The following is a 15,959-nucleotide window of genomic DNA, read 5'->3' on the forward strand; positions in this document are numbered from 1 at the left end:
AATTTGATTAAGTTCTGTTGCATAGTGTTATTTATTGTCTATAATTTAGTTTCACTTCGAAAATAAACTAGTTTGATACGAATGTGAGGATTAACTTTTCTTATACATGTACAAACATATGTACATAGAAAAGTTATATAGGATACTGCATCTGCGATTAGCAGACGTTCAAGATCACCCACGATATAGATATGCCATTGGGAATTTTATTACATATGTATATTTTAGTGCAAAAAAATGTTTATAATGTATTTTTAGAGTGTTAATACTACGGGTTTTCTCCCAAGACTCTAAGACCAGATAGCAGTTCTACAATTGAAACTATGTATTCCTGGAATCGCCTGTTCTGGTCTAAGGTCCTTACTGGATATTTTCATTTTGTACTATGTAATTGTATAAATAACATATAAGTTAGCATGTAAATATACTAAATTTAATTTACCTAGGAACTAAGTTGGCTCCAAAATGCCCCAATGTTTCCAGTTTTTCCTTTGACTTTGGCTCTCCAGTAGCCTTGCACATTAACACTTCAGACTTACATATAGAATAAATACAAACACAGATTCCACAGGAAATACAAAAGAAATAAAGTTAAATCTAATACTGTTGAATAATTTTCTAAATGGAAGGAAGCGGGCTCTGCTCTAATGTTAAAAATCAAAGTACATAAAGATCGTAACCAGCAATCCGGAGAACAGAGCGCACAGATAGCCCAAGTGAAGCGACGCACTCTTCTGCTGACGGAACCTGCAGTATAAAGACACGAATTTTCAATGTTAATACCCCTCAAAAGGTCGTGTCTTCCCACTTACCGCTGTTTCGAACGGGGCGAAAAGGGCGAGGGTGGCGTCACACCTGGCACTGCGCTGTCCAAGTAAACCATTCCGTAGGCGAATGTGGCCACGATGAGGCCACACAACAGTGGGCTCAACTTGGAGACCAGTTGGTGCCTCTCAGACCATCCCAAGGCCTCGCTCCATTGACCCTGTACAAAGCCGGTCAACTGTTGAACACTGTCTGTGTTGATGTACGGCACTGAAATTCGTTAAAAGTGTCAATAAATTGATTTCGGTGTTATCAGTGCCATCATGATAACATACTGCCGCAATTAAAGTTCAAGTTTTCATAGAAAACCGAAAATACCTCAACAGACGAAGTTGTTGGCGGATTCTGAGCGAAATTAAAGAAGTTTCTAGCGGGACGTGACAAGGGAAGAACTTTTTACACAAGTTTGAATACATGTGTGTGCGTGTCGCGTGACGACCTGAGTGCAAAACACCGTTAGGAGTCACCCATCAAAGCAAGCCAACAACAAAGGCCGAAGAAGGCAAACAATTAAGAAAACTAATCACTCCGCCTGGCTGGCTTATTTATGCAAATGAGAATCTACGGCCAAAAGGCAAAATGCGCAACACACAATTTGCGGTCTTTATTTAGATGCTTGGAGTATTGCAGGAGGAAGGGGAGCGGAGGCCAAAGCAAACGGAATGAAAATGGCTATGAGATCACACAAACACACACATTTCTTGGCTATTTATAAGGCAAACACAAACAAATAAGCTTAGGCAACGACGTCACCGACAATTGCAGCCTTGGGAACGCTTCTCCCCCTCCCCATCCTGCTTCTCCATCAACTTGACACACTTACTGCTTAGAATGACGCTCTTGTATCCAATGATGAGTATACCCAGAAAAAGCGCTGCTTTCTTGAGCCGCGGGTCGAAGGTTGTCAATGTCACGCCCACGCCTACGCCGCCCTTGTCAGCCGCTTCGACTGCACCTACACAGTTACGGAAAAGTGGCGATGTAATTTCTGTGCGCTGACGACTATTATTTGGGGTGGATGTGAATATCCGTGTTGTGCTCTGTTGCGCGTTTGATTTTCGAATGACGGCCGCAGCGGCGACGTTTGTTTTCATTTTGCTTTTTGTTTACCGGGGCAGGTTCAACAATATCTAAGTATGTGTGGGGGAGCTTGCAAACACGAAAGCACAATACTTTTTACACTACAATTGATATATTATTGCAAAACAAACACAACGAATATTACAACAAGAACTAAACAAGTCCATCCCCCGTTTTTCCAATACGAATGCATTTCAGTGCTGCCATTCTAGCATATTTCAGGCTAGATCTAGCCTTTTTAAAGTGAATTGCTCAAACAAAAAAGGTCAACAAAAATATAAAGTTTTTACATGGTAACTACACGGCAACTACAAATGTTCTACGTATAAACTACAGACGTATTTATAGAGTATTTACCCTTGCATACCTATTTCCGGGTTTTTCCTTTAATTGATGTTAAAATGTTGTTTTCCAAGCTGCTTTGAACTGACTTTTTCTCATATTGACATGTTTTTGACCATTCATGCATATAATTAGATTCCTGTAAATATATCTCAATCCCGATACATATTTTTTGAATCAGTAAAAAGACCATAAACTGCAAAATTTCGTTAAGATAGCTTTACAATTTAGAGGCTATTATTGCATAGCTACTCAACATACAAAAACTATTAATAAAATCCGTCATGGCATTCGTTGGAGCCTGGACGGACAAACATTTCATCAATCCCATAATGCCCTTCCATGGAAGGTTTTCTGACTAAAAGGAGGATATAGACAACCGGCAAAACGGCTCAGAAAATGCCACGCATGCAAGGTAAAATCCACCTTTTGCATAACATACCATGAGGACGATCTTCGGCTAGGTGAGGTTTTTGTTGTACACACCTTTCCAAAGCCAGCGGTTCGTTCAAACCGTTTTTACGCTCTCCCAACATATTTTTGCGTTGATAGCAAAGAAAACGATGTGTGCAATTTTATTATTTAAATAATATTTAATTTGTATGTTTAATTCGTTTGAAAAACAGTTAATAGATAAATTTACATTCTTTAAGTTACATGATTTGTTTTGTATCTTTGTTATGCTTTCAATATCCTTACAACATATTCGTCTCATTATTGTTTTATGCATTTTTAATGCATTCTCGTCTGATAAAGTTATGAAACTGTATGTATTTATAACTAAATTTTAACTGCGATCATAGAAAAGTTAATTTTAATTTCTTAATAAGGCTCATTTTACGTTTTCATTACTTTACTTTCGCACTCCACTCTAATTTTCAATACACTCTTCGTCATTTATTCGACAGGGTCCTACGACTAAAGGTTAAATGAAACAAAGATGATTTGCAATACAAAACACGGAACAGTTTAAAAATGTTAAATCATAAAATATCATAAACAGTTAAGGATAACGTTAACAGAATAGGCGACAGATAATTGTCAATTTTGGGTTTTGCATTGGTCTGGGTCTGGTCTCTTCCACAAATTGAATATTTTACAGCAGCGGAGCAGCATGGTTTAAAACATAATCATATGAGGAAGGAGAGGCCAGGAGAGGCGGGGCCATTCTCTGTATGTATGAGTTGGGTTGGGTTTGGTTTGAGTGCGCGTGTTCTTTGTTGGTGTTGTGTTTTGTAGGTAGTGTCGGTTTAACAACTATCGTAGTTCCCATCCTACGTGACGTCTTACATATTTAGTTAACTTAGGCGCCTAGTCTAACAGTAACTAAACTAACAAGTACGCGCTTGTTCTTTTCTCCGTTCTCTACGATTTGGCTGCGCCGGCTCCTCCACGCGTTCGCTTAGCCGTAGGCTCCGTTGTGTCTGCTGCTCGGATGTTATCAAAAAGATTGTTCTCCTGTAAAGCAAAAAATGTCAGTTAATATTCACAATCCACAAGCTTATTTCTTTTTATTCTCACCTGTGGATCCTCATCATCTGAGAGGGACGGCTCTGCGGGCCTTTTCGGTGCAGCAACCGCTCGAGACGTTGCCATTGCTGTCGTGGTGGCTTTATTCACTTTGGCGCCCAACGTATACACGTCCAGCGGTATATAGACCTCGTTGTTCTGGAAGTTTGCAGTGGCAGGCTGCCTATAATACATTTCTGGCAATGCCAGTGGCATGGAGAATGTGTTCGAGTTGCTTTCACTGATGTGTCCCATCTTCGAGTCGATAATGTACATGGCGAGATCGCAGAGTGCCCACATTTTCTGATAATTTAAAAGAGTGCATGGTTTTAAAAGAGAAACGGGACCCAAAAACCTTTTTAAGGCAGTTTTGCATACATAGTTATCGCGCTTGTCGGAACCTTGGCTGAATTCGCGGTGCTTTATCAGCTGAAGGAGTTGCTTGTAGAAACCATAGACGAAGGATTCCCGCTTGGCCATCAGCGGTTCCAGTATGAAGCGCAGACATTTCTCCATTTTTCGCAGCTGAACATAGTCCTCGTGATTCGTATAGCCTGGATCGTGGACCAGCACGGGAATGGCAAAAGCCAGCATGTAGTCAGGTAGAATGTGCAGCGATTGTGATTCCGTTGAGCTGTCGGGGGCTATCAAATGGAAATGGTCGTATCCTATGCAAATATAAACCATTTAAATCGCACACTTACAGGTCATAGCAACAGTTTTGAGATATTCCCGACGTTTGTTCACATCCGTGTCCACATAGTGACGCACCAGGTCTTGCAATCTGTTGCAAAATATTGAATTGAAAATAATGGAAACTGGAGAAACTTGCATTATTAGATTTCTCACTTTCTGTCAGTTTCCAGGCCAGCAAGCACGTACAAGCCCATAAAGTCCAAGGGTAAGCAATTCCTTGGCAGGCTCCTGCCTAGGCCCTTGTGCAGCTTGCGTGCAAAGATTTCCCGCACCTGTGGCACCGGATCAGTCTGAGCGACAACAAATAGTTAGCGAGAGTTCTCTGATAATACGAAGGACCACTCACCATAAGCTGAGAGAGCTGCAAATACTGCTCGGCACTGTACTGATCGCCTACGCCCTTCTGTTCACAAACCTTGAGCATCGCACAAGCAGCGCCCAAGCGTAGCCAGGACTTCTCAGCTCCACAGAGACGATTCTGGGCGAGAAGATCGCCACGCTGATTGACAAAGGCGGCCAACATTCGGAATGTCTTCTGTGCAGCGTGTTCATCCGTACGCAGGCCGAGCAGCCAGCGGGCCATGGCCTTTAGGGCATCCAGCTTGCACAGCGTGTCTGGCGGGAGATCTTCTTCGGCACACCAATCAGCATCGTCGGGCAGATCGTAGTCCCGCTGCACTGGCACCTCCTGAATGAGCAGCTCCTTGACAATACGGCGGGCAATCATGTTCTTGATGGGTGTGAGGAACGCCTGAGGCATGTTGTAGGCTATGTGGCCCAGGGCCACTATTTTCGTGCGCTGATGCTCGCAATTTGGTGTCAGCTTCAGACGCAGTGCCTCAATGATCTCGTTGAAAATGGGATGCACCGTCTGAGTCGTGGTCGATGCACTTCCGCCACCTCCAGCTCCATCGGTGGGCGCCGACGATTGACTGTTGACGAAAATACAGCGCACCGCGTGCTTGGCCTGCTTGGGTGTTCCAATTAAGGCAAAGTCTCGGCAGATTGGAGCCAACTCATTGAGAATCGCCGGCGTGGCGTCAATCAACGGTTGATAGCGTCCCAAATGCGTGAGGGTCTTCAGCACCAGTGGCGCCACATAATCGTGCTCATAGCTGAGCAAGGCGATCAAATGACGCAAAGAGGTATCGGTGAAAAAGTGAGCCGAGAAAACATATGAGAGCATCTGAAAAGCAGACAAGAGGTTACAGTTGCGCATGCTGCCTGGCGTCATATTTTAGCTTACACTCAGAAGTTTGAGTCCGCGCTCGCCTGCCTCCTCGGACGATATGCCAATCTCTTCGCATATAGAACCACCCTGAATGCATTGGTCAATCAGGCTGCCGGAGAATAGGGAAGGATTAGGTGTAACATAAAAGACTCAATCTTGACTTTGGCTTACCCTATCAGCACACCAATGGACTCTTTATCCACCATCACTGAGGCCACGCGCTCAATCAGCATCTTGACCGTATTGTAGTACAGATTTGATTGGACGTGGGAGCCCAGCTTTTTCAGAAGCGTGCCCATAGTGTCGGCACACTCACGACAGCTGACATCGCGCTTCAGGACAATGTTGATGCAGCGCAAGAGCTGGGCATCTTTGCGTAGATTGTTACTGAATTGTGTGAGATATTCGGAAGCTTTCAAGGGATCGGGAAGCAATCTACAAGCGACACACACAGTTCAGTTCAGTTAAGTCATGAGGTAATAATTTATTTTATTCTTTCACTCACTTGGCAATGGTGGTCTGTTTAACAGCCAGTTGGCTGAGCACCCGTGGAGTAAACTCCTTGGAATGATGCAGCTTGATCCAATCGCTAACCGTGTTGCGTGTCTTCATTTGATTTTTTTGCAGTTCAACAAAGGCCTTGGTCGCATTCGCATCAAGATCGCCTAGCAGATGGTACAGTTTCTTCATGCGCTCCTCGGGCGCCAGTTTGTAGGGAACCAATGAGGTGATGAGCAAACGCTCTACTAGCAGGCGATCCTCCAGACCCACCTTGTAGTAGCCGTGCAGTATCTTGTTCTTGATCCAGTCCACTCTCTGCTTGGCATCAGCACTCAAGTCATTTGGTTCGCAGATGGCCAGTTTGTAGATGTAGGCCAGGCCATTCATGGCGTCTCGTCGAATCTTGTATTTTTTGTCCAGCGTCCGCTCGCGTACAATCTCGAGTAGTTCGGGCGCCTCTATTACTACGCTAAATTCCCGCTTGGCCGTCGCCACAATGGCCATGACCACTTCATGGCGCACATTTTCGTCCAAATCGTGATTACGCAGGCGCAACTTTTCCGTTATATCAGGTTCCAGATGTGGGTGATTTAGGAGAAAATGCATGGACGATTGTACGCACTTGACACGCACTGCCTCCGAGATATCGCAGAAGCGGCCCAAGAAGGTGCGTAACAGGTTCTGATATTTCTGCGAAAGCTGCGAGTCCTTCTCGGAGAACATGCGCGACAGCAACGTGGTGGCTTCTGTTGGGTCAGGAATATGGTTATCCACATGTATAGACGAGTATATTAAAGGTGCATCGTGGCATCACTTACTCAGCCTTTCTGCATCATCAGTGGACAGTAGTTTGTTCTCCAATTGGGGCAGCACGGAGTACAGAAGATCGGGATTGATGCGATTAAGCTCATAGATGATATCATAGATTTTGTTTGTAATAGACAGTTTGTTGTTCGGCTTATCCATGACCAATGCACGGTTAAAGAACTAGCAGGGCAGGAAGAAATAGAGCTTCTTCAGTTGGTATATAAACTGAACATCACTATTCATTCATACCATTTTGATTGGGGACTCCAATGCGTCACCGGTCTTGGCGAGCAGTTGCTCGGTTAGATGTGCAACACATCTGTTGCTTGATTTATTTGGTTCCACTATGTTAATCAGTAAGAGGTCCAGAAGTTCCACGGACAAATTGTCAGCCTCGGTTATCAGGGGACTCAGCACGTCCAGGAAAAAGTTTGTGATCTTGGCACTGTGCTGATCGCTGCAAGGGAATTTCAGTCAAATTATTTGCTTTTTTATAAACCAATCGCCAGAGACTCACTTCACAATTTTAAAAATGGTACTAAACAGGTCGTGGAAGATTTCCTGGCAGTCCTCGAGCTCGAAGCACATGTTGAAAGACTTGACAAAGGCTAAGTTCTCCAAGAGATAAAAGTAACGCTTGAAGGACGGATCGCGGGGATCCTTTAGACCGTGCAATTGTTTGATAAAAAACTTGAAAATGCTTTTGATTTGATCTTGCTCTTTGTAGGGGGCCTCAGGCGCATATACGCGCAATACATCCGCTATGCAGCACGCTATCAGCAGTTGGACATCGCGGGATGTATGCTGCATAAAGAAGTCGTCCAGCAGGTGGAGTGCCAATGGTATATACTGTTGATAGAGATTGTCATCCTGGTCCATGGTCTGCAGGACATTGGCGAGTGTCTGTCAATGAGGATAATGTGACTTTCATTCGTTGTTAATTGATTTCCAGTAAAACTTACCTTAAGGCGGCGTATGAGCTCGTCTGTGCCCAGGTCTTCCACCAATGGCCGACAGCCGTTCGGATAAACAATGTCCGTCATCCTCACCCACTGAAGCCGGACAGGACGGAACGCGGCAGGCGCTGATCTGAAATCAAAAAGCGTGTACTCGTATGTAGTAGAATTTCCACATCAAAACCACATTTTCCAACAACAATTTTAGGCGACCCTCAATGTACAAATAGCAGTGCCAAATCGGAGGGTGGCATTGCCACAGCCACACTCACGCATACGCTCTCGCGTACACGTACACGTACTCCACTCACACTCGAACGTTTGCAGTGTTTTCCTCGTTTCGACAAACAAAACAAAAAATATTTAAATTCAGTGTGTTTTCATAATGCTTGTTGTACTAATCGGGGACGGGCAAAATGGCAGAGAGGAAAATTTCTGATGTGCAATCTTACTTTTCTTCACAACGGGCAGCGGCGGTACAATTCCTTGCCAATTTTCAGCCGCTTCTTTTTGGTGCACACAAACGAAATCACTGTAAACTACAAGAACATAACTTTGGAATGGACGTTTATTTACACATGTTCCAACGTCTTGGTTATTTTTGAGCGGCGCGTATGTTGTTAAAAAAGAAAAACTTTTGCAGGGCATTTATGCAGAGTCGCACGCCATCATGACCGCGGATTTACGAACTTAACCCACTTAACCCCCCCTATTTAAACAGTTTAATGCGCTAAAATGATTAAATTTTCTTCATATATTTTTGTGGCATATTAAAATACCCCCTTGGTCTACAACGGGTTAATCATTATCCGTCAAGAATTGGAAACCATATTTTTTGATTTTGATATTCCGTGGAATATTACAAGCTAGATAGATCGCGCAGCCCTGCCCACATAATTTAATCCACTTAATGAACCTATTTTCTACATGACTGGTTTATTTTAGATACTTGCTTTTATTGGATTTTGTTTAAAAAAAAAGGGTTTTAGCGAAAAACGTCCAGCAAATAAAACGTAAGGGAGTAATCGTTCCTATTGCTTGATTTTGATATTCCGTTGAATAATGCCTGGCTAACTAAGATTTCTAGCTCTGCCCACATAGTTTTATCCCATTGATGAATACATTTTCTGCAAGATTACCTACTTTTAAGTACTCCCAGTTATTGTATTTGACTAAAACATGGTTTAAACAAAGACGTTAAATAATAACACGGCAATGTTGCTGGTATTTGAAGACTTGTTGCTTACAAACGGAGTATGGGTCTTTGTATACCCTATCCAAACTGTTTTTTAACCGTAATTAATACAGAAATTTTTTCAAATTGATGTGCTTTTGGCGGAATCATGCATTTGATTAGTTTCCTGTATATATCCTGTTCCCGATACTAGTTATGATAACTTTTTGTATTCATTGGAGCCTGAGATTGCAAACATTGCCTTAATTCTATAAGGACTTTTCCCAAGGGTATGTGTGCAGAATGTTGCTAAATAAAAACGGTTATCGATGAAGGGCCCAAAAATACCACATTTTAGAAACACGGCCACACTGCAAAACAGCAACAAACACTTGAGATAAAATATTTGTATTTAAATTTAAATTAAATAGTTAATATTCTATTGAATAAAAAGATAGAGAAGCTGTCATTGGGCAGCTTTCTTGCGACAACAGGCTGTACTAGATCCGGATCTGTGTTTATAATCGCCAGGGCCAGCGAAATTCCTCAGGTAAAGGCAGGCAGTGCCCACGTATGTTTATTGAATTGTATTTATTTTATCTTAATTGTTCCATTAGCGCTCTGTTCCTTGAGGGTTCACATGGGACAATGAGGGGGATCTGCTGGGAATCAGAATCATCAACAGCGGCTATGGACTATGCCACGCAGGAGAACATCAGCATTGAAGCTAGACACAGAATCTTCTTGCGTTTGGATCGGAGGAGATAGTCTTTATTTTATATTAGACGCTTTAATTACGGAAGCTGTCAGCGCTGGTGCCGGTCGTAGTAACGCTCCTCTGTGCATTTAAACTCGAATGAACCAATGGCGCGCACAGCCATAGCAACCAGTGCAGGTAGGACGCAGTTTACGCTTTTGCAAGTCGTTATTCCCCACGTTGTTATATTCCGTTTTTCTAATCCAATTAGTGAGCGCAGTGCAATGTATGCCGAGGCATCCGATGCAAAATAGTTGATTCGCGGCGTCGAGAAGGGAATGCCCAGATAGCCCAGCTCCACATTCGCATAATTATGAACAGACTTACGTAAATATTGCATATGCAACACGTTTAAATATAGACGCCACGCCGCAAACGCAATGCCACGCATTTGGAAGAAGGAAACCTAAAGTATTAATTGAATCGATGTAGAATAGCGCACAGCTCGACTGCATTATGGCTTCTTTGCGCGTAGTTAATAGGTATAAATCGAATCCCATGATATGAAGAGAGTACTTTCATTCATTAAAGTCATGGCTTAATTTCCCCGTCCAACAGACTAGTATGCCGCGGCTTTGTAGTGCTGACTCTGCTGCTGATATTCTTCAACGAGTTTCTCATCTACTACATGGCCCAATCGAGCTGGCACCAAATCGATTGCAAACTGGGTAAGCTTCTTAGCCCAGTTCCTAAAAATAAACTCACATAATTTACACACAGACAACTTCTTCCATAGATAATTGCACACGCCTGCTGCTCATCTCAGACCCGCAGATCTTAGGCACCTCCTATGATCGCTCGTCCCACAGCCCGCTGGCTCGCTACGACTCGGATAGATATCTGAAAAAGACCTTTGAACGCGCCGTGGCCTTTACCCAGCCGCACATAATCGTGTTTCTGGGGGATTTGCTAGACGAAGGCAACATTGCCACGGCGCAGGAGTATAAGCAATATGTAAAGCGCTTTCGGCGCATCTATCAGAGCAAGAAATTCCGTAAAGTATGAACAAAATCCCTTCAGCTCAGAGAGTGTCCTGCTGGCAACACCATACCTTTAAGTTCCGCATGATATCTGCCTATTTTCAGCGCGTCCATGTGCCGGGGGATAATGACATAGGCGGCGAGAATGGCGACTACATTTCCAACTCTAACCAGCGACGCTTCGAGAACGAGTTCATGAGTGAGGACCTCTTCGACTACGACCATCGCATCCGCTTCTTTAAGATCAACCGCATGCTGTTGGACTTTACAAATCCCGACAGGGACCATAATGCCGACCGGCTCCGTATTGGGGTCTCGCACGCTCCTCTGCTTATTGGCGGTGGACCGCTGCTGCGGGCCGTCATCAGCGACTTGGATCCACATATCATATTCTCTGGCCATTGGCACGAGTCCAGGATATTTATTTACCCCTCCACGAAGGTGATCAACTTCTATGAGAATGCAGTGCGGCATTTTGATTTGAAGGCGCTGAAGGAGCAGGAGCACAGCTATTTGGAGATTATGGTGCCCACCTGCTCGTATCGCATGGGAAAGTCCAAGATTGGCATGGGCTATGCTGTGCTGGGTGAGTATAAAGCTGGACTGGTCTGTTTTAGGTTATTTTATAAGTATATGCATTTCCCTTTTAGAGAACTACAATCTAAGCTACACGGTTCTGTGGCAACCCAACCGTTTTATTCTGCTCTTCACCTACGTCTTCTGGGGCCTGTTCGTGCTCTGCGGGGCGATTGTCTACAAAATGATGACCCGCTGTCCCTTCCGTGTCGCCAAACGACAGACGCACTATAGCCGCGTCTCCAATATACCTCAATTTTAGACTGTATCTTCCTCTCCCTCCCGCCCCTTGAGGCCAACAAACTGGAGATTCTCAACGAAAGTAGCTCGATTAATTAAAGAGATTGCAATGATATATAATGCTAAGTAGATTATTCCAATAGTTACTTATAAATTGTTAGCAAAAGTGATGATTTTTTATGTTTATAAACTTAGGAAATAAAATGTATCGCTGTCCTCCGATTTGCTGCTCTTTCGATTTGGGAGTAGAAAGTGTAGTAGGCACCTACAGGGTTGCATTCGCCCAGAAAATAGCGGGAAATACTGGGTGCAGTCGAGTGCGCATGCGCAAACCTTCCGATGCCTGCTACCATCCGCTTCCAGCTGAAAATTAGCCCCGATGCCGCGTCATTTTAATTTTTAAAGTCGAACCGAGAGGTCGGTCGGTCGGTCAGCAGCGAAACGCGAACGAGATCCCGGGGCTCCCTGCGTCTGCGGTAGGATAATTAAGCGTGACGCGTGTGCGTAACATAAAAATAACCATAAACCAAATGCCAGCCATCCAGTCGGCCAGCACAGCACTCGTGTCCAGTGAGAAGTGAAGTGAAGTGTATCCGTATCCGAGTCGCACGGAAAGAAAACGAAAGACGAAACAAAGCTTAACTAAAACCAAAAATTCGAAATTCCTTTTAAAAATCGAGGAACAAATAAAAGAAGAGCACGCACACCGGTTTTGCGCGAGAGAAAAAAAAAGACAAGGGCCAAGACGAATCATAAAAGCAAAAAAAAAAAAACTAAGCCCCAAAGGAATTCTTCCCCTCGCGAGATGAACGGAAGGCGATTGTTGGGCTGCTGCCTGGCTCTGAGCCTGATCTTCTGTTGTTGCGGTGAGTTCACACACACAATGCCACCGCTGACTCATCCGAGCATCATTCTCATCGCCATCCCCTGCCCCACACAGGCTCCCCAGTGTCTTTGGTCGATGCGAGCATCTCAAAGGGTCCCCAAGCCGCGCTGACCGTCAAAGAGCAGAGCGGGCTACAGATGCCCTGCCAATATCAGCTACCTGACGGGTATCGCCAGAGCAGCAGCGTCATCCTGCGCTGGCGCAAGGACAACAAGACCCTGCGTCAGGCGGAGCTGGGCCAGGCAAGCAGCACCACCAGCGAGCCCCAGCTGGAGAGCATGCTGCGCGAGGATGCGAGACTCACGCTGAACAGGGAGACCGGAGCCCTGCAGTTTTCCAGCGTTCTGGCCAGCGATGCGGGCAAATACCAGTGCCAGTTGCTGGTCGAGGGAGAGATGGCTGCCAGCTCTAGCAGCGGCATCCTGGAGGTAATCGAGCAGCTGAAGTTCGTGCCGCAGCCCACCTCGAAGAATCTGGAGCTGGGCTCGCTGAGCAAAGTGCACTGCAAGGCTCAGGGAACGCCGCCGCCGCAAGTCAAATGGATGAGGGTAAGTCGGGCTCGTGGTCGGGTACCTCTGCGGCCATTCCATGGATTAATTATGGGATACTCGTTTCAGGAGACCCAACTGCCGCTGCCGGCGAACGTGACCGATCTGAATGGCACGCTGATCTTCAGCCAGGTCAGCAACGACCAGCGAGGACAGTACACCTGCTTTGCCTCGAACAGCCAGGGCCAGATCAGTGCCACAGTGTCCATCAGTGTGGTGGTGGCGCCCAAGTTCAGTGTGCCGCCAGAGGGGCCCATTGAGGTGACCGAGTCGGGAACGGCCGTCATCCACTGCCAGGCGATTGGGGAGCCGAAGCCCACGATTCAGTGGGACAAGGACCTCGCCTATCTCAACGAGAACAACACGGACGGGGATCGCTTCACTCTGCTGGAGAACGGCACTCTGGAGATACGGAATGTCCAGGCCGAGGACGAGGGACGCTATGGTTGCACCATCGGCAGCAGTGCTGGCCTGAAGCGTGCGGATGTCCTGCTGGTGGTCAAGTCAGTCAAATCGGCCTCCAATTCAATTGTCACCCGCATCATCATTGTGATCATCTGCTTGGCCTTCCTCTACTTCGTTCTGGTGCTGGGCCTGAAGGTCTGGTACCGCTACCGCCGCCACCTGGGCAAGGTGCAGCTAGAGGATGCCACCCATGCGCCCACCTGCGACGGACACGAGCATGCCGAGCATGAGCCCTGCCTGACGGAGGCCAACAACTCCAGCAAGAACCTGAAGAGCAAGCTGCGGGAGAGCACCATCCTGGAGCAGGAGTCGCAGGTGGCCGATGACATTGTCTGAGTGCGTTGCCTCCCTTTTGCTCCTTCTTTCAATGATCTCGTCCCCACCCATCCTCTCCTCAAATGTTACTCCATTTTGTTGTTGAGTGTAAAAAAACAAAAATCTAAAAAGAAAAAATCGAAAAAAATCCCCTATAAATCTATTTGTATTTATATTAACATATATATATATATATATCTTTATGCGTGTATGTATGTATGTATGTCTCTGTGTATATATCCATGTACAGTTATTTTTTAGTAGAATAAATATTTTATAGCTCTCATAGAGCCCCATTTTATAGCGCAATCGTTTCCATATCTTTTTTGCTGCGGCTCCACTCGGAACGGACTTCAGAGTGGGGGTGCGGACTGGTACTGCGATTGGGATTGGGGTGGAGTTTTGCCTCGTAAAAGTCTCCTCTCTTTACCATCATAAATTCGTTGCGTTGCCCACTTGGCACGGCCGTAAACCTCACAGAATGCTCAACAGTTTTTTATGCGCTTTTTATAGCGAAAGCAGCCCCCCTACAATAGAAAGTCGTAAAGTTTCCCCGAGCTCAATACTTGGGAGGGGTATGAAATCTTGCGTTAAATGAATATGAAATCAAGGGGGTGCGTGCACGACAGAAGTACAATAATCTAAAGGAGAGATCAGAAAATATGAGATATTCCTTGGAAATATTCATATTTTTTGCACCCCTTCCAGAAACAGTTCCTTTGCAATTAGTCCCTTTTAATATGGACGGGAAGGTTTCCCTCCCATCTGGAGATGTGATTCCCCCTAATGTCATCGGTTGTCAATACGAATTCCTCTGCATTGCCAGCGACAATTCCATTCCAATTGCCAGCGTCTGCACTTAATCGCTTCATTTACATTTCCATTTCCATTTCCATTTCTGTACGGCCCCAATCGGCCCGCCCCAATACCTTCCCTAGGAAAAAGCTATGCGTTTTATGCATATTTTATGGTTTTTTATAGCGCTCGCATAAACATTATGCGCCCACCGCACATCAAAGGCAACTACACATGCGCAGGCATGAGGCATGGGGCAGATATAAAAAAAGTAAGCGGCAAGTGCAATTAAACGACCACCCCTACCCTACCCCTGCCCCTGCCCCTACCCTGTACAGCCCATTCCGTTCCAGTGCTATCCCATCCACGATCCTCCGTGCCTGATGCCATTCGCCTTTGATCTGCGGCGGCGACGACGACGACGACGACGACATCGAAATCGACATGCATTAAAAACTTGTTGTTGCGGGGCCCTTCCGCCGATGTGTGCCTTCTTTTCGTTTTTGGTACTTTTTCGCCTCATTTGTTTATAGTGGATGCCCCATCCCACCCCCCACCCCCCGCGAAACACCTTCAGAAGTTGTATATGGAAAAGCGGTGGTGGGCGGGTGGGAGAGGAAGCTGTTTAAATGTTTATTTTGTTTAGTCTACGCAAAGGCCGCGTTGCGTTACTAAAATTTATTGAAATGCCTCCAAATGTTTGATGTTTGCCAGCGTAGAGGATTCGATATGCACTCGATTCCGTATTACCTGGGGGTTTTGCTCGCTCCATAAAATTATACGAGCACGAGGCGTTGATTAAAGGTAGCGTAACCAGAAGAAGATACCTAATAACTAAAACATCCATAAATGATGTTGGTCCAAAAAGGGAGAACAACAACTTCAGAAAGATGAAAAGATCGGAGGGCATTGAATAAGTTTGGAAAGATCTGAGGAACTAGTACTTTACGATGGGGAGTCCTTAGAGAAAGTACTTGTGTGGAAACACAAAATACATCTCAGGGAACAGTTCTATGGGATATATGTATGCATGCATGATAAATGGGAGAGGATCATCTAAGAGGCAACTTGCTTTCTAACCATTGTTAACCATTTAAGAAATTTACTTTAATATCTAATTATTAACACACCATTTGGCCCGCTTTGAGTCGACTGATCGGATCCTCTCCACCCCACGATATGGGATATAGGGGAGGCAAAATAATAAAACATAAGCCCAACATTCTGGCAGAGCAGAGCATGGCATAAATCTCCAACTTTATGACATCAATAACTG

The 15,959-nt window shown here is 45.1% G+C and overlaps 4 protein-coding genes across 7 annotated transcripts; 2 read left to right on the forward strand and 2 right to left on the reverse strand.

Moving 5' to 3' along the window:
- Positions 1–186: 186 nt before the first annotated feature.
- On the reverse strand, positions 187–2,123 carry LOC4804142 (ADP-ribosylation factor-like protein 6-interacting protein 6). 2 transcript variants are annotated; one of them, XM_001360711.4, is made up of 3 exons: positions 1,649–2,123; positions 813–1,035; positions 187–747 (listed from the first exon to the last, which is right to left on the reverse strand). In XM_001360711.4, exons 1-3 carry the CDS (start codon positions 1,917–1,919, stop codon positions 651–653), a joined length of 591 nt encoding a protein of 196 aa, XP_001360748.2. In that variant the 5' UTR covers positions 1,920–2,123; the 3' UTR covers positions 187–650. The 2 variants fall into 2 exon arrangements, with proteins under 2 accessions (XP_001360748.2, XP_015039635.1); XM_015184149.2 differs by lacking the exon at positions 1,649–2,123 and adding an exon at positions 1,101–1,574.
- Positions 2,124–3,117: 994 nt separating this feature from the next.
- On the reverse strand, positions 3,118–8,659 carry pds5 (cohesin associated factor B pds5). The gene is made up of 14 exons (XM_001360712.4): positions 8,400–8,659; positions 7,954–8,080; positions 7,509–7,894; positions 7,241–7,448; positions 7,003–7,171; positions 6,189–6,930; positions 5,855–6,118; positions 5,699–5,792; positions 4,799–5,638; positions 4,606–4,742; positions 4,461–4,540; positions 4,135–4,400; positions 3,769–4,059; positions 3,118–3,705 (listed from the first exon to the last, which is right to left on the reverse strand). Exons 2-14 carry the CDS (start codon positions 8,032–8,034, stop codon positions 3,613–3,615), a joined length of 3,651 nt encoding a protein of 1,216 aa, XP_001360749.1. The 5' UTR covers positions 8,035–8,080; positions 8,400–8,659; the 3' UTR covers positions 3,118–3,612.
- Positions 8,660–9,459: 800 nt separating this feature from the next.
- On the forward strand, positions 9,460–11,896 carry Mppe (Metallophosphoesterase). 3 transcript variants are annotated; one of them, XM_033377994.1, is made up of 7 exons: positions 9,460–9,671; positions 9,739–10,016; positions 10,090–10,205; positions 10,437–10,546; positions 10,615–10,877; positions 10,937–11,444; positions 11,509–11,896. In XM_033377994.1, the coding sequence occupies exons 3-7, from the start codon at positions 10,192–10,194 to the stop codon at positions 11,694–11,696; spliced, it is 1,083 nt and encodes a 360-aa protein (XP_033233885.1). In that variant the 5' UTR covers positions 9,460–9,671; positions 9,739–10,016; positions 10,090–10,191; the 3' UTR covers positions 11,697–11,896. The 3 variants fall into 3 exon arrangements, with proteins under 3 accessions (XP_033233885.1, XP_033233884.1, XP_033233886.1); XM_033377993.1 differs by lacking the exons at positions 9,460–9,671; positions 9,739–10,016 and having other exon boundaries at positions 10,090–10,360; positions 11,509–11,847; XM_033377995.1 differs by lacking the exons at positions 9,460–9,671; positions 9,739–10,016 and having other exon boundaries at positions 10,090–10,360; positions 10,964–11,444; positions 11,509–11,847.
- Positions 11,897–11,990: 94 nt separating this feature from the next.
- On the forward strand, positions 11,991–14,197 carry otk2 (off-track2). Its single transcript, XM_001360714.4, has 3 exons — positions 11,991–12,540; positions 12,615–13,108; positions 13,178–14,197. The coding sequence occupies exons 1-3, from the start codon at positions 12,480–12,482 to the stop codon at positions 13,907–13,909; spliced, it is 1,287 nt and encodes a 428-aa protein (XP_001360751.2). The 5' UTR covers positions 11,991–12,479; the 3' UTR covers positions 13,910–14,197.
- Positions 14,198–15,959: the final 1,762 nt, after the last annotated feature.

Source organism: Drosophila pseudoobscura, chromosome 3 (genome assembly GCF_009870125.1).
Source record: "Drosophila pseudoobscura strain MV-25-SWS-2005 chromosome 3, UCI_Dpse_MV25, whole genome shotgun sequence".
Classification (NCBI taxonomy): Eukaryota; Metazoa; Arthropoda; class Insecta; order Diptera; family Drosophilidae; genus Drosophila; species Drosophila pseudoobscura.